Here is a 25,411-nt window from a genome sequence, read left to right on the forward strand (position 1 = left end):
TTGCCAAGCTGTTTACAGTTAGACTAATGGAAATCCTGCGGCAAAAGCTATTTAAAATGGCTGCATAAAATTTCCGATTGGGCCGCACATCAACATCCAGTTTTGAGGATTGCTGCAAATTATGTAATGGTTACATCAGTCTTAATTAGAGCGATCTCAGGAAACGGAGGCTAAGCGAGTCCCTGGAGAGGACATAGTGGTGAGGTTTCTTACTGAAGAGAGCGAAAAGCCATCTCATTTTACGTATGTTGATTAAAGATGATCGCTCTGACAGGGGCCCAAGCTCGTGAAAACATACTGCAGTCTTTTCTGCAGGTTTTAATTGCTACTTGCATCTCACGGGAGGAAAATGTGGGTAATTTTCACACATTACAGTGTTGTGTGTACTGTATATTGCTCCTAATTGGATCCACGCCTTTGTGTAAGAGTTTAATTGAATCTACATTTCACTGTAGCAAGAGGAAACAACCTTACTCTCAAGAGTATTCTTTACACTAAATGTGCATTTTTGATCTAGCCTTACAGCTTATGACACTTATAGCACCTCATTGCCTACTGTTGGCTATTAATACAACAGGCACAGGATAACATAAAAGCTATCTTACTTCCTAGGTTGTGATAATGAATTGACACTAATTAGTATTTCATAAAAGCTGAAAAAAGACATGCTGTTACCCTCTAAATCATCTCTGAACTCTAAAAATGTTATCCTTTGCAGCCCCTAAACTCAATGTGGTGGCCCCGAACCCCAGACAGAGAACCGCTGAAACAAAAACACCAAGGTTACGGTAAATCAAGGATATTACTTTCACGATCATAACATTCAGCACTATTTGAAATTTAAATCTGTTTTTGGTTTGAAGATCAAAACAGGTTGGAAATTTTCCCATCATGCTATTGTCTATTGTTAGGAAATGGTGCAAGTCATCGGTTATGTCAAACAAAAGGAACTTGTGTGGTTTAGCAAGGTTGGAATTAAAGAAAAATTGATTATCCCTAAACAAACAGCATATTCTGAACACACTACCTCAATCCTTTCAGTACATAAACTAAAAGCTTACATATAGATCTTAAAATATTCATCGTTCTCCCACATTAATAGCAAATAAATGTGGGCAAGACTAAAATAAACTGCTAAATGATGAATTGCAGCTCAGCAGAGGAGAAACTACTGTAAACAGTCGACATGTGAGGAGGGAAACCCTGCTCACTATGTGCAGGCAGCTGGAGGTCAGAGTGAGTGAAAAACCCACACAAAGAAAAAGGCTGTCTTCAGCTGAATTTCCCATACAGTACTCATTTGAATTGTTAATATGTTATGAGGAAATCAAAATTGTTCTTTCATTTTGTGATTCGTGATCTACTCTCAGGGCTTTTCCTTGCATATCTTAATCGAAGCGGGTAGACGGGCTGCCTCTGGCTAATTGTGCCCTTCTGACGCACTGAGGAAGAAAAAATAGTGTATATAGTATAACACATCCTGGAGACAAAGAACTGCAAAAGATTAAAACCAGAAAGCATGCAAGTGCAGAGACTAATGCATTTCCTGCTTCACAGTTAAAATGTTTTAGTGCACATGAAGAACAAAAATAAACTGAAACTTAATTAGTTAATCCAGGAAGAGTGTAAGCACTAAGTAATTAAACTGACAGAAAAATGGAGACAGTGTTTTAAGAAAGCTGCATCCAGAGAGGTTTTTGGGGCTACAGTGGGCCTTTCTCAAACCACCACAGACACTCTCTCCTTTCCCACTTCCAGTCCATTTGCATGTCCATGTGGAGCATCTGCCTTCCAATTAGCCGGGAGAGGAAGTGGGTTCTAAAACCTTCCAACATCAAGTCTAGATAGATGCAGACTTAGAGAATATATGCAACACTCTGGTTAATTTTATTGATATCAAATGTCATTTTCCATTCTGCTGGAGGTCCATTTCTTAATGATTCCCTGTCCAATGTTTGTTGAGCTAACTGTGGCCTCAGAGCTAGTTGTAACAACAGCCTGTCTAGCTGTCTGTCTGTCTGTCTGTCTGTCTGCTTATCCTGCCTGCATGGTGCTAATGTTGTTATAACATATGATATTTGCTCTTGGTAAGAGACGTGCTGCTCAATGAGAATGCTGAGTGTCATGGCAAGAAAGGTGTTTCAGGATATTACTGGTGTTACCCTTATTTGAAATTATCATTTTTACAGACGTAACACTGTTGTCATCTTTCATCATAAAAATTAAGCCCCCCAATGGATCATTTCTCCCTCTCTGCAAAGACTCCTCAGAGATTAGTTTGACCTCATTGGATCAGACAATATGGAACCTGTTCTGAATGGTTCTGGTTCTCAATTTCCATCGGGCTGGTTAAGGGAAAGGCCCATGGGTTCTCAAGAAACAGGGAATGAATTGCTGGCCTGTGACTCAGCACATGAATCATGAATGTATTGGCCAGATATTACCAAAGGAAAAGTTATCCCAGGTAAACATTTTACAAAGCACATTTAAATTGATGATCTTTTGTCTTGAAATGAGCATTGGAAAGTCAAAATTCTTTACATTAGTGAGCATATAGTTGAGGGTAACCACAAGGTTGCTGGTTTGATTCCCCATACTGACAAGTGAGCCACCATCTGGAGAGCATCTGGCATTGCATCTAAAGTGACATAACGAACCCGAAAATCTGCTGCTGGGATGCTGCACTGTGGTTGACCTTGACCAAGCCCTGACCCATCAGAGAAAATGTGTAGGCAGTCTATGCATGTGTAGCCATGGTTACTGTGTGAAAAGAGTACAAGGCCTGTGCACATGGACAGTTAAGCTTTTTTCTGGTATCTGAGGTCAAAATGGAGACACAGTGGTGGATTGGGTAGAACCCTGATGAAAGAGTGCAGTGCGGTGCACCAATCCTGGATTTGGCGTTTAATACGCAGGAGTATTCAGCACCACTCAAACAAAAGCAATACATTAGCTTGTGTTTGCACAGTCACTTTCCGTATGCACCTCTTTCAATGCAAGTTATTTTCTCATGAAACAAACAGACAACAAAGAGTATTTACCTTACAAATGATGCAAGAACAGACTGAGGATTTCAATACCAGCAGCACTGTTTTTCCAGTGCACTCACTTATACTCTCAGTGCAATATGAGAGATGGCAAATTAACACGTCGTCGCAGATAAAAAAAGAAATCTGTCTCCAAGCAATCAGCAGCCATTATCAGAGGAAAATATCAGGCAGTAATTGCCTGAAACAGTTATCACTGAGCATGTACATTATCAAAAGGCATCTAGAAACTTGGAAGAGCTTTGATTACATGAGATCTGGCAGATTTGATTGGCAGCAACATCAGACATCTGAATGTGAGTCAACATGAGGCAGAGTGCACTCTAACTTAGCGGGGATGACTTAGGGAGTCAGGGGTCACAGGGTGTTAGATCTCCTTAGAAACCTTTATCAGAGAGGGGTATGGAAGTGACTTAAGAGCTGAATTGTGAGAGACTGGTAAAAGGTTTCACTACTAAAGCCAACACAATAAGCATGAGCAGTTGGGGTTCATCTGGTCTTAACCATCACATATTCTCAACACCCAGTCCGAGTCCTCACCTTCAGGAAGACGATACACAGTAATGTAAACTCAGCTGTTTTTAAAGCTCATTTAAGGCTGTAAGGGGTTATGCAATAGCTTCATTGCCGTTTTTATCACTGGTTGTTCCATATGCGCAATACGTTAAATATGGGTAATGTTCAATAAGTACATGTTGTGGTTGTGATTTGCAATAATTTTTGCTGCTCTTTTTATAAATTGGTTGTTTTCTTGTTGTTATTACTACTATGGAGGCAGCCATACGTGCGTACAGCAAAGTCCAAGAGAAATGTTCCTACACAGGCAGTAAAGTAAAATTATCATATTTTGTAAATGAGAATGTTTTTTTTCCCATTTTGGGGACTGTACAATGACTACTTTACACAAAACTGCCAAGATACTTGATTGAAAACATGAGTGTGCTGTCTCTTATGCTCAATTTACACAAAATACAATTCCATGAACAGAAAACCTTGCTCTGAGGGGCGTCTTTGGTTTTCAACTAATCCAGTTCATGTGGTCAGAACACAGCATCCACTTCAGGGGAAAAAGGAGGAGAAGTGTGGCATTCTGAAACGAGGTTTAATATAATTTCCAGGGAAGAGTAAACTCTCTGAATCAGAGTTTTTGGCAATGCTGACAGAGGCACAGCTGACCAAGCTATGAGTGTAGTTGCTGATCACTTCGGTCGAAGATAATCCCTGGATAAACATGTGAACAACAAGGGGCCCATGGAAAAGTAATGTTCTTACAACTATTTTCACTTCCTTTGTCCATTTTGTGGCCTATAGCTCTTCAGCATCTTATAATGATAATACTACCGAATCTCAGATGTGAATAGTCTCAGTAAAGTATGAGAAAGTGTTACTCTAGCTTCCCATAAATCATTTTTAATTGCCTCTCTCCCACACTAGTTGTAAGGCACAATTGCGATACTGCCTGCTCAATGTGTTAAAGAAATCCAAAACATTCAAACATTCTTGGTGTAAATGTTGCTTACCTTGTGCCTGTGTTAGCCTTAGAGAGCAGGTGCAACAGAGTATAGTCCAAAGAATCAGAACTTTCCTAATGAGAAAACGAGAAAAACTTAAGACTGATAGTCGTGTATACAGGTCATCATTCTTAGAATTCATCAAATGCAATGATAACGTCACATCAAAAGGCAACTAGAGCCATAATAATATGTGATGATATGAAAAACAAAGATAATCTCTGCGTCTTTGAAGCTGCAACCAGCAGATGGGCCTGATTATGTTATCAATCAGTGCTTCAACACTCATTAATTGCCATCAACTCCTGCAAGGGAACAGCAGCGAGTCCAACATCCCTTTCGAGTCAACAAGCTTTGTCTTATCTTGCTGCCTGACAAGATAAGCTACTGCTCAGCTGAGCCAGGTGAGCGCTCTCACAGGACGAGGAAAAAAAACCTGAAAAGTGAAAGATGCAGGTTTCCGGGGGGGGATCAAGTCTTTTCACATGAACAACAACTAACATTCATCATCCCTTATCAGCAAATCTTACATCACTGATTTTTCTGAAACATTCATTTCTAAAAACAATAAATAAGTAGGAATGTTGATTGGTCACACAAAGACATGATATGGCTCCAAGGGTATTAGAATATCTCTGGTTAGTGTGGACAAATTTTTTGGAGCTTGCAAGCTGCACAGTCATCTTCACTGGATGAAACTGGACGCATGCTCAGTAAGCGCTGTCTGAAGTGAACCAGTCCCAGTGACAAGTTGCCATGAAGTGGGCAAGTCAGAGGAAATCTTTTATATTTGTGGTTTTTCCAGAAAGCCACTGGTCAACCGCTGACACACTGACTGCTGGTTGAAGCTTTAAAAAAAAAAAAAAAGGTTTTCCCTCCCATAAACTGCTCTCACACTCACGTTAGCTGAATAAAAAAAAATAAGAGGGGGGCTGGGCAGCTTGTGAGCAGTGAGTCTCCCATATGTCCAGCAGTTATATGATGCAACATGTTGACTTTTATTTCCCCTCCTTAAGGGACAGCCAGGCCAACCAGCTGAGTGAGATGCACAGCAGGGAGGAGGAGGAGGAAAAAGAAGAGGACTGTCTCCTCCTCTCATACATTTCCCTCAAATCAGTCCCAGATCATTTGGCAGCTCATTCTGATACAAGCTGCGGAGGCACAAGTCCGAGAACAGTTTCACTAAAACTACACCAAAGATCCCACTGAACTGTCTGTAAAGAGCGGAGCAAATCGTTTCCATGAGCCTCCCTGCACAAACTATTAAACTGTACCACCTGTTCGAAGTGCATAACCGCCCACATCTTCTTATCAACTTAAAAAAATGTGTGCCATTTCCCCCAGACACTACTTCACCACTTCTGCAACAATATTACAACTGGGAATCGATGCTTCGAGAAAAAAAATAATGTCAGCGTCGGATAACGACGCAGGGGATGCTGACGAGCACACAGATAACAACAAAAACAAGATTTTTGTTGGACTTTTTTTAAAAAAAAATGTGTCGACTCACCCCCCGACTCCAGTGGTTTTGAGTTTGGAGTACGGGGCATTGTCCGGCTCCATAGCGGTTACTTCATTCTTTCTTGGGAGTTTTTACTACAGTCCAGACGAGGTACGTGATAAAGTTTTTCCATTCCAGGTGGTCCCTGAGGAGTGAACGTGCCAGGAAGCACAATAAACAAAACAACAACACTTCAAACAGCGTTAGCCGGCAGTGAGCGGGCTGCTTTCTGTCATTGTCCCGTCTCCTCTTGTCCCGGTAGTCTCCTTCCAGAAGATGACACCAAATTAAAAAAAAAAAAAAAAAAAAAAAAGACGCTCCGCAGAGCTCCACCTGTGCGCTTCCGATGTATCGCCTTCCTCCTTTTCGCGCGTTTTGTACAAGTACAATGAACGTCAAGTCAACAGTCCGGCTTTTCCTTTCCCGGGGAGCCGCTGCAGGACAAGATGAGGAACTCCGTTGTGTATGTGTGTGAGTGTGAGTGTGTATATGTGTGTATGTGTGTGTGAGTGTGAGTGTGTGTATGTGTGTGAGTGTGAGTGTGTGTGCCGACTTTCCAAAATGAAAGTTTATTGTGGAGTGAGGAAAATCTTGAGAACCGGGAAGGGGGAACACCTCCCTCTGTCGCCCTCAGCTGACATCGAGAGAAGCGGACTTGTAAGCACAGCCTCTGCAGCCAGCTCCTTCTGCTGAGGAAGGTGTGTCTTTCTGGGGGAGTAACAGTCAGTCCCCTCGGATTTGTGTCATTTGTATATTCCTTGGGTGTGTTCCCGGTTGTCGTTTAAATGAATGAATGAACACACCCGTGAATGAGTCGTGTCTGTCAGCCAGTGGGGCTGCACGTTATGGACAGTTTGGAGTGTTTTTTTCAGGGCTGAGGCAAGAATTTAGAAAACTGTCATTAATAATTTGCATGATTTATTCAAACAGGTCGTTTTTTTTTTAACCTTGCCTTTATTGTGTTTTGTAGCATTTTAGTGCATGTAAAAGTTGAGAAGGTGAGAGTGAAGAGTGAAAAAGCCAGTCCACGACAAAGGGAGTTACTCTGTCTGACAGAAAACTGCCTGAAACACGTCATCTGGAGTCGAGCCTTTACTTCTGTAACTTATGTTTGTCTCTTGTGTTTGTCACTATCTAACAGGCGTATATATATATATCTATATATACACTCCAGTTAGTAAGCAGATATACTGCTAAAGGCGTTATTTTAGATCACACTACCTTGCTCAGCATGACCCACTCTACTCTGCATCTGATTGGCTACATCCTGCCCATTAAGTAATGACCATTTATCCCCAAATAAAAGTATGAACCTGGAAATTAGCATTGGCATCAGTTTAATGATTGTCGTTTTTCGTTTAGCCACTCGTTAGCAACCGCCGTTTTTAAGACACAAAAGCGCTTCTCTAATTCAATTGTGGGACATTACATGATATATTTTATGTCATAGAACAAATCATGCAAATATCTTAAGCCGGTGGTAACCACATAAATTTTTTCAGACATGTATTAAAAAAAAAAAAATCAAATTCAAAAACCTCACAGACTTTGAGATGAGGGAGCTGAACATGCAACAGTTGATTTCCAGGTTTTAGGACTACAAACTGCACCATTCTATAGGCCTGTTGGTTGAAATCCATTAAGCTTCATTTCAGTTTCCTGGTATTGTGCATGCTGACTCACTGTCATGACAACTGAAAAGCACAGAGGCATGGATGTTAATGGTATTTTTCACAGTCAGAAATGTGACTCAAGTGATTTGTTTCAAGTCTCAAACAAGTCCCAAAACATGTTTCTTTCCAGGGCAAGACGAGTAACTAGTTGTGTCAAGTCCTTAGCTAAGGCAAGTCTATACTCTACTATATAACTATAATATCAGCTAATTTTCAATTTATCTATGATGGTGACTTGAAACAAAAACTTTTTAAAAGCTTATTTATCTCTTCATTTGTTCTCCAATCAAAAAAAGATATTTCCTCCCCAATTGAAACAGGCAACAGCCAGACTAAAAAATAAAAAACAAAACACTGAGAATATAAAATGAATACAGACGAGTCATTCCAGTCATCATGTTTCAAGTGAAGTCAAGTCGTGAAGTCAGCTAGAGTCCACATCTCTGGATACACGTGTGCTTTTCTTCCTTTCTTCACTTAAAAATGTCTGCAGTGAATAAAGTGGAACTTGATTTTTCTCAGCCTTTCAAAACTGAAACATGCCAACACATAACAATTGCCTTACAGGAATAAATAGAGATGCATTGAAATTTAAACCACTTCTCCAGTACACCATGTTTTATTCACCCAATTTTAGCCTTCAGCTATAATGTCTTATGAATAAAGCACGGTGTACAAGAGCAGAGTTGTGTGATGTGTTAATATTGATAGATTTCCAGTGAAGCTCACTCTTGTCTGCACATTACAGTGTGGTTTGGTTCCGAGAGTTGCTCAAAACCTTACAGTGCCATAACAACTAAGGAAACTAGCTGCTAATGAAGACCATGCGGTAGGTTTGAAAGCAGCACAACAAGCGCATAAGTGGGCCTTTTTACTTACTTATTTGCACCATGAGTGTAATTCTCGTATATCCATCTTACACTAATAACAGCAAATCGTGTTATCAGTTACACTCCAATAAAAACAGCATTTCAGGTCAGAAAAACCGGAAATTGTTGGAAATCAAAACACAGGACATGATCGTGGTTTCCACAGCATTTGTACACTTGTACTGTATAATTATTTGATGATTGTTTAAGCCCAATCCCAATAACGAACCTCTGTGTAATCACCTCACAAATAAACTGTCTCTTTCTGAAATGTATTTAATTTCTTTCGAGAGGGCTGGTGTAACTTCCAGAGTGTAATCTGTTTGACAGATGAACATTTGCAGTGTAAACACTCCTACTGTTAGTGCTTCACAACTGCTCTGTTGGACTCTAGCTCCAGCAAACTACGGCGCAATGTGATGGATGTATTTCTGCGAGGACACACTGACCAGTTCATGTCATCAACTCCAAACTTGAACCAATAGACCAGCTTTTTTGTGACAGCCTTCCTTCACCTCCTGCTTCACCAAGATCCACTTCCGTTCTCACTAGAGCAGCAGAGGTCTGGGCTGCAGGGCTGTACTGGTTCCAGTGTGTGCATGTGTGTGTGCGTGCTGTCGTGTGCTGTGAAATTCCTCTGCCAAAGAAAGTCCTCATTGACCCGCCTTCAGCAAACACGTTATGACAGTGTCCAGGGGAGACCCAACAGAGCACCGATTCAGCTGCCTGCAACTGGATCCCTCCTCCTCAGACAGAGCCCCCTCACAGCTCGTCCTCTCAGGGCCAGGAAGGAAGGGAGCTCACCACCTTGAAAGAGCACTTCCCATGTACCTGTCTGAGGTACGTCGGATGTGAGCTTTTGTTACCACGAGTTTTTAGTTAACAGACAAGCAGGGCAATGTCCTCACGGCCTGCGGAGGAGAGCAGAGGAAGATCTCCAATCTGCGGTGTAGTGTTTCATGGAGTTTGTAATGGTTATTGCAGCGGTCTATGGAAGCAGCTCTCGAATTGTGGCCAGGGGGACTGTATTCTTGTAGGCATGCCAGCGGGGGACAAGTGAATAGAGGGAAAGTTTAAAGGAATAGTTTGACATTTTGAGAAATATGTAGTCTATTTTTTATGTATTTTTTGCTAACTCAGTTGAAAATATTGATACCACTTTCATTTACTTTACGGTAGATATGACGTTACAGCCAGCAGTTGGTTAGCTTAGCTTAACATAAACACTGGAAAAGGGGAAACGGCTAGCCTGGCTCTGTACGAAGGAAAACATGGTAGCCCACTAATTAATGCAAAAAATGATGTTTTAACACTTACATTTTTGTATGGATTATATCTAATGAGATGTAGAATGCTAATTGTGAGCTTTAAAGCTTTTGGTAGGTGGATTTTGTTAATCCTGAACAGAGCCGAGCTAGCTGTTTCCCCCTGCTCTCAGTCTTTGCTATAAGCTCAGGTAACCAGCTACTGGTTATGGTTTCATACCACCCAACATGAGAGCAGTAATGATCTTTTCAGCAAACTCTCAGGAAAAAAATCTTAAAAGCACATTTACCCAGATGTTGAATTACTTCTTTAATTTTTCTGAATCCTTTTAATTTAAACTGACAGTTTAATGGCAAGAAAAATGACACTGTGTGTATATTGGTTCCCTATAAACCTCGCTTTCACTTTGCGATTGGGTTCGCCACTGCTGTCCGCCTGTATTTTTCCAAGCAATAATGAAGGATGAATTACAGCACTCCCCCTCTGATGTGTGCTTCCTCCTTACAACAAGGACTAGAGATGGTTCAAAACCAACATTCTTTGTATTAGATCGGTAAGTAACTAAACCTGCCTACTTATTAAGACAAGTGAGTCTTTTACTCTACTCTTTTCATAGCACTAAGATCGGCATTCATTTCTTGGGATTCTTAGTTGTTTTTGCTTTGACAAGCCAGGCTGTTCCATATTGCTAATAGTAGCAAAATACCACAGGGAAACATTCCAAGGTAGGAAAAGTTGTCTATTTCTGCTTTAATTATAACACTGGAGAAAGACTGTGTTTTTCTTATTGGTTGACAAGCCTGTGGATCCATACTGATGATGGAAAGCCTTTTACAAGAAAGTCATGTACTGTATGCCTTAATTTAAAAAATCTACCTACATTTATAAAATAGCTGCCTTTTTTTATATTTAAGTATATATTCATGGTAATTAAGAAACATTCTACCTGCAAAGGCGTGGCTTAGTGGTGCGCTATGTGGGGCTGCACATGTCTCAGTGGAATAAGCTACGTATAGACACTTGGGCTTTTATAGAATATCACCAGACCTTTAATGGAATACATAATGATTGAGGAAACGTGGTCTGTAACTGCTGTCAGCGTCCATCCATTTCCATCTAACAGAGACTTATGTAATTGTTATGTAAAGTTGTTCCACATATGGTTCCTTGGGCTAGCCGGGGTTTGTGGTCTGATATATTAGCTGGTGGTCCTTGACACAAAGTACTTTAAGAGGCCTTTTCATGTTGGCCTGTGGGATGTTGTGCCTGAGGGCAGGAGCGCTGAAGTTTTACCACTGATTTTCTACCTGACAGCAGTTCAAGAAGAGTCTCCTTACAATCCGGGCAAAGACTTTCCTCCACTTAGTAGAGGCCAAAATCTTCATGGAAACCATGAAAGAGCAGCGGTGGAAAGAGAAATTAAATTTTTTTTAAGACAGATCCGGAGGCAAGTTCTTCTGAGTGTTTTATGAGTTGATTTTCTTCCACTCATCACATGTGACTGCCATTCTGGACCCTATCTTTAACCATTGACAGGTGCGGATAGGCGCTGAGACTGTTTTTACTTCAGACCAGTGGTGGGTAATGGAAGTCAGCTGGCCTGTATACGCTGACATTACAATGGATATTAGAAGTTCAGTGTCTGCCGGAAATTGGGGGATTTTCCTACAGACGGATGGTGTCAATGTAACGAGCGTCGCTATACCATATGTATGTGAATCATCTTTAGTTAAAGGAGAAGTCACATAATTTATGAGCAACAGTTGGCTGTGCACACCCCGGGGATTGTGGTGATTTATTCCACTGACTGTGGCTGTAAGATTTAGGTTTTAAAAACAGTTTTTTTTTTTCAACTGAGAGGATTATTATCATTTAACGAAACTTCTTGCTTTTCTATTTTTATAACAGGCCTTAACTTTGAAAATAGCACACGTATCCTTTCATGTCATGCTCTAGTGATTGAAGCTCTTGTCTGATAAACACAGGGTCTTTTGTTCCACTCCCATGTCTTGGGGAATTGGGGCCAGCTGAAAGCATCAACCTCTGTCCAGGCACAGCTGGATCCAATAAGCTCATGCCCCGGTGCTGTGTTTACCCATTCCATACATTACAACAGGAAATGTAGATAAGAGTTTTATTCTCTCTTGTTGAGTAAGTCCAAATTAGAGTGATATAATTGTTTTTCTTTGTTTGTAATATGTTGCTGCCTCAGGACGGAACCATACCCTTTAATTAGGGGAATGTTTTGAATGGGTTTAATGGTTGCATAAGTTACTGATCTCAACTGACAAACCCATGAGCTCGAATGAACAAATAAATCATAGCTGAAACACTAGTCGATTAAAGATAGAAGGAAATTAATTGGCAGCAAATTTTGCAAGTCAGCTGTTTATTTTGAAGCACAAAATAACAAATACAATAACAACGATTTACTCGCTCCAGGTTCTAAAATGTGCAGCTTCTCTTTGTTTTCACCGATTTAAAAACTAAATGGACTGCTGGTTGTGGATATCATCATAACAGCTAATAGAAAGACAATATCAACAAAACAGCAGTTGTGTTCTTATTAAATATCTATTCCTCAAGTTATTTTCTTTTCTTAAAAAATCCTGACCAATTATCTGACCTATGACCCTAAAAATGCAGATCTTGCCCTCTGTCTGATACAGAGGTAGTGCAACGGCAAAGTGCATTATCTTATAAATCAAAATTCTTTTTTGTTTTTATAATGTTATATTTGCATTTAATTGTTTAAATGTTTGCTTGTCTAAAAAGACCACAGACCGCAGAAACTGCAGCTGAAGCTCAGGAAACCAGCGCAGAGTGCAGTGACTACTCTTACTGTGGTCGGCCTCGGCTTATGGTCGGATTTTATAGTTACTGCAATTCTGACATCGCTTTTACTCCAAGATAGAGCAAGATTTCAATTTCTGTCATAACTGAATTTGACCAGAAGTGTAGTAGCTGCACCTTTGCTTTGTAGGGCAGACATAGTGGAGCGTTTAGCTCATTAAGAGCCAGATATTAAATTCAGGAGTTTGGTGGAGAGGAAAACAGAGTTTAAAAGACAGTAAAGTGGCCTGAGTGGCCTGCAGTACAACAAAAAATGTATTATAATGTCATTCTGTGTTTGCCAGTGTGTGATTAAGCAACTTTTCCTAACCATAACTTCACAAGGTGATGTGGTTACAACATCTACAGTTTTCAAACAAAACTTCTAAGCTCTTCAGCTCAAAGTTTCATAAGGTTCTTGCCCCATACAGTTAACTACTGATCAAACATCAGGGACTCTTGGGCTTTTTATGAATGGCAGGTCATTGATTACAAATATGTGTTGGGGTCAATCTGCATGTTAAGTACACAGATTTGATATTTTCTTTGTGGCCACAGTTCTGTTCTATCCATCAATCACCTGAGGCAATCATGTGAGGCTGCAGCAGCTCACACACTGAAAGCATCAGGCGTCTTTTACAACTTATTTTCAGGACATCATGAGTCAGAGTAGAAAGCACAGAATTGCAGCGATGTGGGAAGCCAAGATTCTCATTTATTTCCTTACTTCCCAATAAAACGGTAATAATAATAATTTGAGAGGCAAAAGCGCTTGAACACAGAGTCTGAATCTTTCTGAAGGCCACATTAGATGTGGTAATTATTGCCAATTCCTTACCCCGCAGAGCTGCAGAAAGACAGACGCTGCTGCCAAGTCAGAGGCATTGTTGTGGTGACATTTGAGTGGAGGATCAAACCGCTGATGAATAATCCATATTGAAAAGCTGCTCTTTCTGCCAAATGTCAAACAGCAGCAGGAGCCATTGTTCGGAGAGCGGACTCCAAAACTTTTCATTCAGCATCATCACAATGCTGTGTCACATACTGTAGAGAACGCAGCGATGCAGGATGCACTGAACATACGGTTGTTGGGCAGAGTTTAGGGACTGCTGCTTTAGATACACATATTGTAGTAGCATAATCCACTGCCATAATAATGGATGACGCTCACTGGGTCTATCTTTTACTTTTCTAATCTAATGAATCAACAGGAGTTATTTTAAAGGCAGTGATGTATCCCACAATTCAATCCTCTTGGTCTGAAAAGTACAGCCAATGCCTAGCTCCTGAAATCTGAATTATTGATGACACGCAGAGGGGAAACTCCTCTGATTTCAAAAAGAAGTCTCATCCTATGTAAGCTGAAAAAATGACCCTACTTCTCACTCAATTTCTTTACCTCAGCAAACAGTTTCCTCATGAGTTTATCATCTCAATCGCTTGTTTCAAGTCCTTTTTAATACAGCGTGACGCTCATTTAGAAAGTTACGGTCCCATTTAGAGTAAACGGATGCATGGCTACCTCGTAATTGACAAGTCACTGCCACAGCGTGTCCTTGGGTTTCCAGTTAGATCCAGTCAGGATATCCTCCCTGGCTCCACCCTCTCGTCCAAATAAGGTCACTTCTGGCTCCAGAATACGAAGATGGTGCCAGCAAATATACACCTAAACCTTAAAGTTAATTATCCTGCATTTATGTCCATTTGTTGTTTCTTATTATGGTCTAAATAGGTGGTTTTGGCTTGTGTGCACTGAAACCAAAACATTCAATCCCCATGATGTAGGTTCATCTCATGTTAGCCTAGAAAGTTATTTCCCCTTATCAAATTCATTTTAATTAATTTTAAACAGATAAAATTATCCGGCAATTTTCAAGAAAATAACAATGTTCATAGCAAATTTTGAAAGACAAATATCATTTTGTGCAGCAAGATACCCTTTAAGTCTTTCCTGTCCCATTAATCATCTCATGGCTCCTCAGATTTCCTGTGACCCCAAGCTGGGAACGGGGGTTTAAAATGCCAGTTTGAGAATATGACACCACTCAAACTGTGCACTAAATGTTTTGCTTTGCATACGTCATCACAGCAGGATCCGGTCTATAAATTTCTCTCCTATTCTGGACAATAAAGATTGATTTGTCATAGAGAAGCCCCGCAAAGAGAGACTTTCACTCTCATCCTCAGCCAGGCCTTTCTGCATTTATCCTCTGCTACACCGCATGCACCAAGTGAGAGCCAACATCAACTTCCTGCTCCTCTCGCACTGTTTACAAGAGCCTGCAACAGTTGAGCAGATACTGCTACTAATGAAGAACACACCATAATCCTTTGTATGAGCTGTAACTTACCTGATTATCTTTCCATCCATGAAACTGGCAGAGTGATTCTGTTCAGCCAGACCCTTGGGGGCTTGCAGCGAGTCTCCATGTGAAAAAAAAACATTTTCTGAATTGACAACAACGGCCTCCAATCGGTCAAGCTGCACAAGTAACAACTTCTATGGACAGACTAGACAAAACAAATTAGTGAATGCCTGCGGTCAGTACAGAGCCCTAATGGACCCAACAGAGGGTTTGCTGTTCTGACAGAGGTCCACCGCCCCCGGGCTTCCGTAAACACAAACACAGCACCTGGCCTTCTACATGTGGGCTGAAAACCAGGCCTGCTGTACACAAACACGCACCCCTGCCCATCTATTCCCTCACGTCATACACTGACTCAGACTGTTCTCCTGGCACAGACGCTCCATGTGGATCCAGTCAGTCCCAGCAGGCTTTGGTGTTAATTTTGGGGGTGATGGAAATGACGCAGTGTAGAAGCTTCAATGTGCTGCTGTTTTCTATGTGGAAATGCATTAAAATACAAGCTTGTCTACAGTAGCTAGGTTGACAAGAATGTGTTTGGGGCATTTTGAAGTGTCGCATCAGAAAAGTTTGATGGAAAATGGCAGAACTCAGAAAGCGCATTCTCATTTTTACACTCGTTTGAGGTTGATTTGACCTTTTTCGAAAAAAATATAGTGCGGTTTGTGAGAATGACACTGCTGTGGAGTGGAGCCGCTAGCTGTAGCTCAGTTAGCTTTGCAGCTAGCAGCCTGGACTTTAAACACATTTTCAGCTAAAGTTCATACATATTGTGCCTTTAATGTGCTTTCACGGGAGATGGAAAAACCTTACTCGATTAAGTTCCAATGTTCCATGTATCTCACATGGCTAAGGCTGTTTCCAAAGAGACGCGAAAGGAAGAAAAGTAGCAACAGATTAAAACCCTTTCGTGAGCGCTCCACACAGGCCTAATGTCACCAAGAAACCGAAATGTCATATTTCCAGTGTATTTCCTTTTTTTCGCCCTCTTCCTCTGCACTTGTGTATTGTTTCGGACCGGCCACGTACTGCTCATCTCCACGAACCAAATTCCCAGCAATTGCAAAACTCTAGTGGATTGAAACAAGCATTTGTTTGCATTTTCTTTGCTGAGCTTCTCAAAATTCAGTTGCAATTTGTAATAAATAAAGATGGAAACATGATTGGCTAGTGTCTCAATTAGGCTGTTTTGTCCCAGATACCATTTACAGGTATTTTTTTATACATATGCAAAAATATTTAAGCGGTCTATATGCTTTTTCAACAGTTCTTGTCCGATAGTCAACAAATCAACTTTTTGTCAATCACAACAAAACAAAAGTTGGAAGTAGTGTGGGATCATGGAGTTGCAACACCTTTGCTAATGAAAATCCACAGTATGTGTCTTAGGCAGAAATTTCACAGATGAGGTAGTATATATAAGTTTTATGTTTAGCCTCGTTCGACCTCCTTCCTCACTCCTTGGTGATGTTTCCTCTAAGTTTGAACCCTTATCTTAACCTTGAGCATACTTGCAGATTTCTCTTGGTTTGAGCATTGTTGGAAACGTATAGGAAAATGTAACTACACAACTCAACCAATTATATAACAAAGGTTGAGTCGTCTTCAGACGTTTCAGATGAAAAGCCAACGCATCACAACAGTCATTCAAATTCAGCCTCTGGGGATCCTGAATGCACAAATGTCAATCCATCAAATAATTCCAAATCTGAGCCCAAATGGTGGACAGATATCCCCCAGAGCCATGCAGCCACTGAGACAAAAATTCACTCTAAAGTTGAAAAAGGTTTTCCTCACCTGTGTGCATCCAGAGGTACTCGATAACAAAGACATCAAAAGTTAATGCCCTGCATACTGCAAAGACACTGGCCTTCATACGCTGTAAAGTGGAAATAAATTACATCACCCCGCAAAGGAAACTTGAAGGAAGTCTGAATCACTGAACTTCCCATGAGGGTAAGTAACCATTGTTCACTTCATTTGTTTTGTTTGTGCCCTAAGTCACAATCAAGAAACTCAATTCCCAAGACTTTCCTCTCTCCATCTTCCCCCTGGCACTGCATCGCTTGTGTGAAACTTAACCCCTCTATACCTGTATATCAGAAGTATCTGTGCTACTTTTCAGTTAGAACTGACCTGTTTGTCTCGTACATCTGTTCTTATCAGCAAAACCCTGATGAATCATGTGTTTCACCTGTTTATACCTGGGCTATACAGCACCAGCGAGGCCTTGTGTGACTGTACAGCTAAAGCGCGGAGAGATACAATACAGTAACCTGCAAAGGTCTGAAAGGGGAAACTGTTTCGGGAGTGAACCTGTAAATTCCTAACAGATTGAGCTCCTATCATTGAGGGCCTTGTTTTTCAAAGAGTGGCTGAAAGAAGCATGTAACACTGCGGGATTTGTTTCAGGCCAAATACAGATAACATTAGCAGACAGACAATGGGGTCACTGATCTGAGTTTTACTTGTAATAGAGAAGCACGAAGGCCTTATCGAAGGAGTCTGTGAATTACAGTGAGGCTCTTGTTCGCCAGCTTATGCTCAGCCAGGCATGATGGTGTACCACTTAGTTTTGCGACCAATCTACTATAAATGCGGCTGTTGAGATCGTAGTGGATCAACAGCCAGAAAGAAAAGAAACACAGACTCTTTTTAGGGCTGATAACAGAATCTTATCTGCAAGATATTGGATGTTACGAATTGACCTTACAAAATAAGACACCCTGAACCAGACACCTTTTCTTTTGCAGTAGGGAGTTTTAAGTTCACGCCACCGCAACATCACAAATAGAGGCTTAGTCAGTCTGATGCTGCAGAGCGGGATGACTCCTGCAGATGTAATCTTCAGGTGCGCCAGTCTTATTTATCTGTCATCCTCCCGGGGCTTTGGAGAGCGTCTTTATCAGGGTTCCACAGAAAGGAATTCGCAAAGACTGCAGATGAAATATGGAGGGATTGGTTTCAGCAGAATCACTGCTGGCAGCCCTGAGAGGAGGAGATAATTACCACTTTGACAAGCTTTGATCACAGGTACAGTTATTCTCAGAACGTCGGTGTTGATAGAACAATGAGATGACGGCCTTGAAATTCAGATGAATTTGCCCTAGTTTTTCTTCCCCCCATTCCATGCTTAGATTGTGAAAAGAAGCTCTGTCTAGCACATAAGGAGACAAGGATGACAAAATGAGGGTAGTTGACGTGGCATGGCTTAGCTGTCAGTTACTCTCTCTTGATTTATAGAAGTAGAGAAAGGGGATCTGGTGACGGCTACTGGGGGTGGGGAGCGGGTGAGTCGTGAGTAAGTCATCCATGACCTGTAAATACTGTGGGTGGAATGAATCACTGTGGTTTCTTTCTTGTCAAGAGGCAGCAAATTATTCAATAAAATGACAGAGGGATCAGTGAGCCTTGTTGCTGGAGTCAGTTTTAGCAAAGTAGGAGGTGTGGAGTCAGGAGGGGTAACGCTGGTGGGAAGGAGCGGAAAAAAAAAAAACTCAAGGTGAAGATGTAACCTCACCGCAGAAAAGAAAGGTTCAGTTTATTGAGATCTCTTTGAAAATGCATCCAGACCACAGCGCAGGCCTAAAGCAAACATGCCTCCTACACTACCTGCCAGGGCTAAACTCAGATGCAGCATTTTGTTAGCAGGGCCACCCACTCATAGGAAGGAAGAGATCTTTGTGTGTGTGTTTGAAGGTCGAACAAGTCAAATGACTCAAGTTTTTCCACTCTGACCTCAGAATGTAAACAAAGAAGTTCTCAAGTCAGCGCTGTGTTTATGTCACATAGGTTCTCGTGGTTTGGAAGTGAATCTCCCACTCCTGCAGGTTTCATTTACATTTCACCTCCTCTTGTATCCTACCCATTAGCCCCGTGCTGATGTTGTTCTCCTGAAGGCTCAGATGCCTCAGCGGGAGATGCGTCCTGCACAGCAGCGCCCCCATGATGTCATTTCCTCCCACGTCGCTGATGCCATTCCCATCCAGATCCACCTGTTGCAGACACATGTTCTCTTTCAGCATGTCGGCCAGCAGCCTGACCCCTGGATCTCCCAAATTGTTCTCATCTAGGACGATCTGAGTAAGTGTGCTGTTTCCTCTGAGGCTGTCAAAAAGTTCCTTCCACGCCGCAAGATCAGCGCCGCTGGTCTGCGCCAGCCCCAAGTACTGAAGATACGAGTGGTGCCTCATATATGATGCTACTACCTTTACCCCGTCGCTGCCAAAGCCATTTCCCCCGATATCAAGTTCAACAAGTGCAAACACCCTGAAAGAGCTCCATCCGGTGGGGAGCTGCAGAATCTGATCCGACGGGAGAAGCATCGCCTGCTGGATGGCAGCAGCAGCTCTCGCTGTTTGCTCTTGCAGCTCAGCTATTCCATTTAACAGGGTCAGGACTCCATGGTCACGCAGTTTGTTTCCAAATAAGCTGCAGAGAGAGAAAAAAAGTGTTAACCATGGAGATTTTGATTCCTCTCTGAACTGCTCATTTCAAAGGATTTTCAGAAAGGTGTACACTAGCACCTTGACATAGTTTTCTCTTATAAGGGTACATAATGTTCTCTTTCTTCCATTGTATGGCAGTGTTTTGTGTGTGCCTGCTCTGCTTGACGATTACATCAAATGGAAAAATCATACATGTCTTGTGGATCAGTTTAATACACGTCTCCGTTCTTAAAGGTGCAACATTCAACTTTTAGTCGAAAAAACATTTGAAAATCAACTAAAATTGTCAACAGAAAAAACAGCAGCCTTGATATCATGACATCTATGTATTGTGATGCAGAGATATCTACTGAAGATAGCATGCTAAACAGCTAGCCCCAGCCCATCCAGTCCAAATCTCCGGTGCCAACACTCCCCTGATGCTCTGAGCTCAGAGTCTGGACCGTTAAATGCATGGCTAACCAAGCTAACTAGCTAACAGCAGCTACAGTTAGCAGCAATTAGCATTTATTGAGGTGGTATGCTGCCCCCTTTTAGTTTGCGAGAGGAAAATATTGCACCTCTTAAGATGGACATTTTGGGTATCTTTATTCAAAATATTCAGTCAATGGGTTTCTATCATCGCACACGTGATTAAAATGATGCATTCAGGTATTTTGTTGGAATCTTTACGTACATTTTCATCATTTAGAAAAGGGTTTAGAAGCGTACTCAACTCTACTAAGCTATGCTAACTAGCTTCTGGCTGTAGCCTTCTATTTAAGAGACAGATAAGATAGTGGTATCAAAAAAAAATATGAAAATGAAGGGATGATCTAGTCCTGATCCTATTAAGAAGACAGACACTATGCTCTCGCTTTGTCTCACACATCTGTCAACATGTCCCTGAACAAATGTCACTGATGAGCTCCTGCACGTTAACTGTATTTTGTGTGGAAAAAGAAAATCACTCAGAAAGGTAAGGCACTGGAGGCATTTCTTGGTCACATAAAAAATGACAGATTGTGTAATTCAACAGCAAAAGGCTAAGATTTTATACTTCAATGCCAAGGCCGTCCTTGGCTTAACTGTGTCTTTTTACTGTCTCTTCAGTTTTATTATGTTCTTTTCTAAAGTCATACTGGAACACTTTTCAAAAAGGCTGGTATCCTCACATCAGCTTTTTATTCAGTCTGTTGTCCAGATTCAATTGTTCTCCTTTCATAGATTTGGGTGTAACATGGACCAGTGGTGCAGAGGACTTACTGTAAGCCTCTGACCTGAGGCTTCACTCCCAGGACATCCAGCAGGATGTGAGCGCCATATGGGCCGATGAGGTTTAGGTTGAGGTTGAGCAGTGTGACCTCGGACAGGCTGCTCTTGAGGGCCCCCGCCAGGCTCAGCAGAAGGTCGTCCGTAAGGTCCGTGTTCCTCAGGACCAGCTGCTCCACCTCATCAGATGTGCTCAGGACCGTCATCATGGCATCGAGCTACAGTAACAAACCAAGAGACAATCATATTATTGGATTTGGTTTTGATCTTGGTGCAAAACGGCAGTGTTTATTTATTTGTTTATTTGACAGTGACACCACTTAGCCACTCAGCTATAAGCCGATTTACATCCGTAGTCCCTGAGCAGGAGACAGAGATAACATCTCACAGGGATGTAGAAACTTTAATTCCAAAAGTTAAGATATCCAAAAGGTTGTCTCATCATTCAGAGTTTAACCACTGGACTTCGGAAAGATGTTACAAGGCTATAGAACTGAAAGAATGTTGTTAGACCAGTGCATTTATTTATTCATAGTGTTTTGATATCCTTTAATCCTGGTAGACAATGGTCTCCCACATGAGGGTGTACAAAGAAATGATGCAAACAGAAATATCTCATCTCACTTCTAGTTTACCTCCATCGCCAGAAAGGTTTAGGTTTTCCCAAATATTTCTGTACCTCATAGCACAGATAGATTGTTTTGCCTCATACAGAAATACATTTTGCACCTCTGCCCTGAGAGCAGAGTTTTGCGAACCTTTGATAGTATTAACTGTCTGCATGAGAGAGCAGCATGGCTCCAAAAATACATTGTTGGCCAGGAACGAGACGTGAGCTGGACAGGTGCTGGAGGTTCTCTAAACACAGAGGGGGGCTGAGGGTCCAGAAGACATATGGTCTGGCTGTGGGCCACAGCCACCGTGCCACTTTGCTGGACCTTGAGGAATTTTTCAGGCACCTTTCGAAGCTCTTTCATCATGATGGGTGAGTCCGAGCCAATTTCCTGCCTGTCTCAGATAAAACTCAGCGACCATTTGTTACAGACTGTTAGTGTATTAACCTTCGCGATGATGGAATGATCTTTTAAGGTGGAATGACTACAAACTGATAACATAACAGTCTTTTTCAGGTAGCGAAGTAGATTTTTGATATTTGAGTTTTATTTCTAACATTGTGTGCGAAATCGATAGACACAGAAACACTAGAGGCTACTTCAGGGGAAGAGAAATCTGTCACTGGCCCTTTGATCCAGCATATTTCCCCCAGCGGATAAACGTCTCTTAAGATTAATACAGGTTTTGGGGCTAATAAATTACGTGGTATTGTATCGGTGCATAAACTCATAGACTCACTCTATTTTGACAATACCCGATTCAGCATTTTAGGCAGCATCAGAGGCACTTCTGGCATCATTAGGAGAGCATGCCTAATTTGAAATGCATCATCTCATTGAGATGCTACTAAACAAAATTTGCATCTTGAAATTTGACCTTTTGTCAAAGTCAGAGTGTCATTTCATTGTGAAAAGTTCAGCCAAGTCACCGTATGTGACGTAGGTGTCATATCACGTTATCATGATCATCTTCAGGAGGCGGAGGGAAAGGTGGTGGAGTTAAGAGTGAGAGGGGACCATGGCGTTTCAGCATTTGTAAGTGTGACACCGCTGGAGATTTTTAATGAGACCTTGGGACGTCTCCATCCATGGGGGAGGTCAACACATCAGCAGCCATGTTTGTGGCGATGAAACTGGTATTTATAAGCCAAAACATGGTCTTTTCCTAACCCTCACCAACTGGTTTTTTTTGTGCCTAGACCTAAACAGGGCTCAACATAGTATTGTGACAAGAGAGAAATAGAAGATCCTGAAGAAATTAAGATTTTTAACTTACCTGGGGTTTTGCGGAATCATCATTTGTCAATATATTCACACATGTCCTGGTGAATGGGGTGGAAAGAATTGCATTATGATTTTCCTATTAAGGCTGAATACTAAATAACTACTTAACATGAATGAGAAATGTTTCCCCTCAAAGGAAAAACATGTTTTCTATTGATGTTCATATATTATTTGGCAATTGTATTATCAGTTTCACCTCATACTGCAGGGATACAGGTATTTTAAGGGCTTCTGTCAGCGATGTAATGCCAAGAGCATCTCTGGCAAAAACAGAGATTCACCACAGTAATTTGTGTTGAACACACACCTGCGCCTGCAGGTCTTGTTCTTTGACAGGCTCTTCTTTGCCAGCGCTCTGGCTGGCTGTGTCCTCTTCTTCCTCTGGCTCTTCATCAGGCTGCAGGACCGTGTCACTTTCTGCGCTGAGCTCCACATCTGAGCCTGGAGCTTTGGGGCACGATGACAAACTCTTCTGGAGCCGGCACCTCTCCAAGACTTGGCATACGGAGAGAAAAAAAATAAAAAGAACAACTCAGGCGCAATAAAACTGTCTCTCCTCAAGCCAAAAGCACACAGTGAAATTGATACCCAATGTTTATGTGAGAATGCAAATAATGAAATCAAAAATTCAGTTTGAGCATTCGTGTTCGATAGAGAAAACAAGTCCGCTGCAGTGAGGCGCGCGTATGTGTGTGTGTGTGTGGGTGTGTGTGTGTGTGTGTGTGTGTGTGTGTTTGTGTGTGAACAATATCTGCATAACCTCTCCCCCACGTCATCCGTCCTCCGTTAAGCAGACATTGTTCAAGGCATCACTTTATTGCAAATTCACCATTTTCTGCTCAAGTGTATTATGTAAATCAGTTACAGCACTCCAGGGGGATTCCAGTACGTTCCTACTGTGCTGCAGTTTTCTTTACTCACTGCTCCCCTTGAACCAGTTGTGTTTGTTTGGGCCCTGCTCCAACGCGGCGCTCATTTCCACACATTCTTCATAGAAGTCCTTCAGTCTTTCCCCGTCTCTGCTTTTCCCATTTGATCCCGGGGCCTTCTGTTTCTCTCCGTTCTGCTTAGTCAGAGCTTCCTCATCCTGCAATGAATCTTTGAAAAAGAGACGCTCTTGTTCTTAAGAATATCTAATGGAAACACCACATGCGGATGAATTGAAGGTCACCTGCACCTCCACTCGAAAAGCATTTTATCCCCCTCTATTTTTCCGTCTGGTTTTAATGGAATCTAATGGTGCTCACCGAGAACTTTGCCTGCCTTGTTCAATCGCGGTGGCTCCGGAGCTTTGACATTGCTGGTGGATCTCTGCTCATCTCTGGCAGGCGATGATTTGTCTTCACACTTTTCTGTCACTGTTGACCTCCGAGCGACCTCTGAGCGCTTGCTATCTGGTCCCTCTTCCCCCTTACTTCCTGCTGTCTTGCCTTTGCCCCCTTTTTGATTGGTTTGATCCTTGCGTCGTTTCCTCCTGGAGGTCTCTTTTAACCCAGCTATTGGGGGGTCCTCGCTGTCTGTAGATCCTCCACCGCCTTCCTTGATGTGTTTTCTTGTCCTCCTCGCTGATTTCTTCTCTGGTTTGGCGGGGATAAATAGAGGGGATGATGGACATGACTCGACAGGGCCTGCAATGGAGGCAAAATGAAAGGAAGAAAAAAAAAAGATGCTTTGTGGGACATTTTGTCTTTAAACTGGTCCATTAAAATCAAGAACTGGGCCTAATGTCAAAAAAATGTTGATGAATAAGCTTTAGGAAAATTGAGACACTCATTTCCAGGCTTTGTACCGTTGCCAGGGCTCTGCTCTAGGGGGGGAATTAAGTTCTCCTTTGTGCCGTTGTTCAGCTGCTGGCAGGAGCTGTATTTGTTTCGGAGACTTGTACATCTGAAAAAATGAAAAATGTGCTTTCATCATGACTCATATTTCCCCCCTTGTACCACCACCAACACCATTCCCTCATGCAATATGCATCCTTTTCCTCCTCTGTCAACCCACAATACATTATATGGCTTTACCCAATCTGTTTTGACTGGAACTAATTTCTCATTTTCTGCCAATGCGACGCCGTCCGTCTCCCAGAGGATGAAATCTGACCTGTAACAGGGTGTCCCGCCGGACAGCCAAGTCAACCTGAAGCAGCTCTTCCTGCCCTGCTGGAAGCCGGGAGCGTAGCGGTACTCGCAGCAGGAGCTGATTCTGGCCACCATGATGCCGTTTACGTACAGGGTGGCGCTGAAGGGGTAACCTCTGTGACGCTGGGAGACAAACTGGAACTGCTCTGAAAGATACAAGGGGAAACATGTTATGTAATTCTCGAAGGTTGGAGATGTTTCATCCTCCTAACTGATCCAGCATGGCCGTCCGTCTGTCTTGTTTGGCTTACGTTGCTGTGAAGGTCGGTTCGGTTTCATTTGTGTTTATTTGTGTCACGCTCATGGCACTGTGAGACGGAAGGCAGCATCTAGGCAATAGAATACAGCAGTGGTTCATAATGTCTCTGGCCTGTGACCCTTCATAATCGAGCAGTGCCCCTCATCACTGGCTGCATATTAGAGGTAGATTTATGTGCAGTTCCCATTTAGACGAGGCACTTATTTTAAGGTTAGCGGCTCCACAATCACCTTTTTGCGACAGAATTATCAGTAATACTTTAGATTGGAGAGCACATACGCACCATTAACTGTTTTGCTATCAGCATGCACATAATTCACCAGTAGAAGCTTTGTAGGTTAATCAGTGTCAG

General features: G+C 42.0%; 2 protein-coding genes across 2 annotated transcripts in view; both read right to left on the reverse strand.

Moving 5' to 3' along the window:
- The window catches only part of col27a1b (collagen, type XXVII, alpha 1b), a 68,372-nt gene extending 61,631 nt beyond the window's left edge, over positions 1 to 6,741 (reverse strand). Inside the window, exons 1-2 of the mRNA XM_030417956.1 lie at positions 6,072 to 6,741; positions 4,568 to 4,632 (exon numbers count right to left, since the gene is read on the reverse strand). Of these exons, the coding sequence (XP_030273816.1) occupies positions 4,568 to 4,632; positions 6,072 to 6,124 (118 nt within the window). The 5' untranslated portion in view covers positions 6,125 to 6,741. The remainder of the gene's footprint in view (positions 1 to 4,567; positions 4,633 to 6,071) is intronic.
- An 11,838-nt stretch (positions 6,742 to 18,579) lies between these two features.
- The window catches only part of LOC115582013 (uncharacterized), a 38,989-nt gene continuing 32,157 nt past the window's right edge, over positions 18,580 to 25,411 (reverse strand). Inside the window, exons 10-16 of the mRNA XM_030417680.1 lie at positions 24,763 to 24,946; positions 24,455 to 24,552; positions 23,913 to 24,293; positions 23,587 to 23,763; positions 22,973 to 23,160; positions 20,762 to 20,985; positions 18,580 to 19,499 (exon numbers count right to left, since the gene is read on the reverse strand). Coding sequence (XP_030273540.1) covers positions 18,902 to 19,499; positions 20,762 to 20,985; positions 22,973 to 23,160; positions 23,587 to 23,763; positions 23,913 to 24,293; positions 24,455 to 24,552; positions 24,763 to 24,946 — 1,850 coding nt within the window. The 3' untranslated portion in view covers positions 18,580 to 18,901. The remainder of the gene's footprint in view (positions 19,500 to 20,761; positions 20,986 to 22,972; positions 23,161 to 23,586; positions 23,764 to 23,912; positions 24,294 to 24,454; positions 24,553 to 24,762; positions 24,947 to 25,411) is intronic.

This window comes from Sparus aurata, chromosome 5 (assembly GCF_900880675.1).
Source record: "Sparus aurata chromosome 5, fSpaAur1.1, whole genome shotgun sequence".
NCBI lineage: Eukaryota > Metazoa > Chordata > Actinopteri > Spariformes > Sparidae > Sparus > Sparus aurata.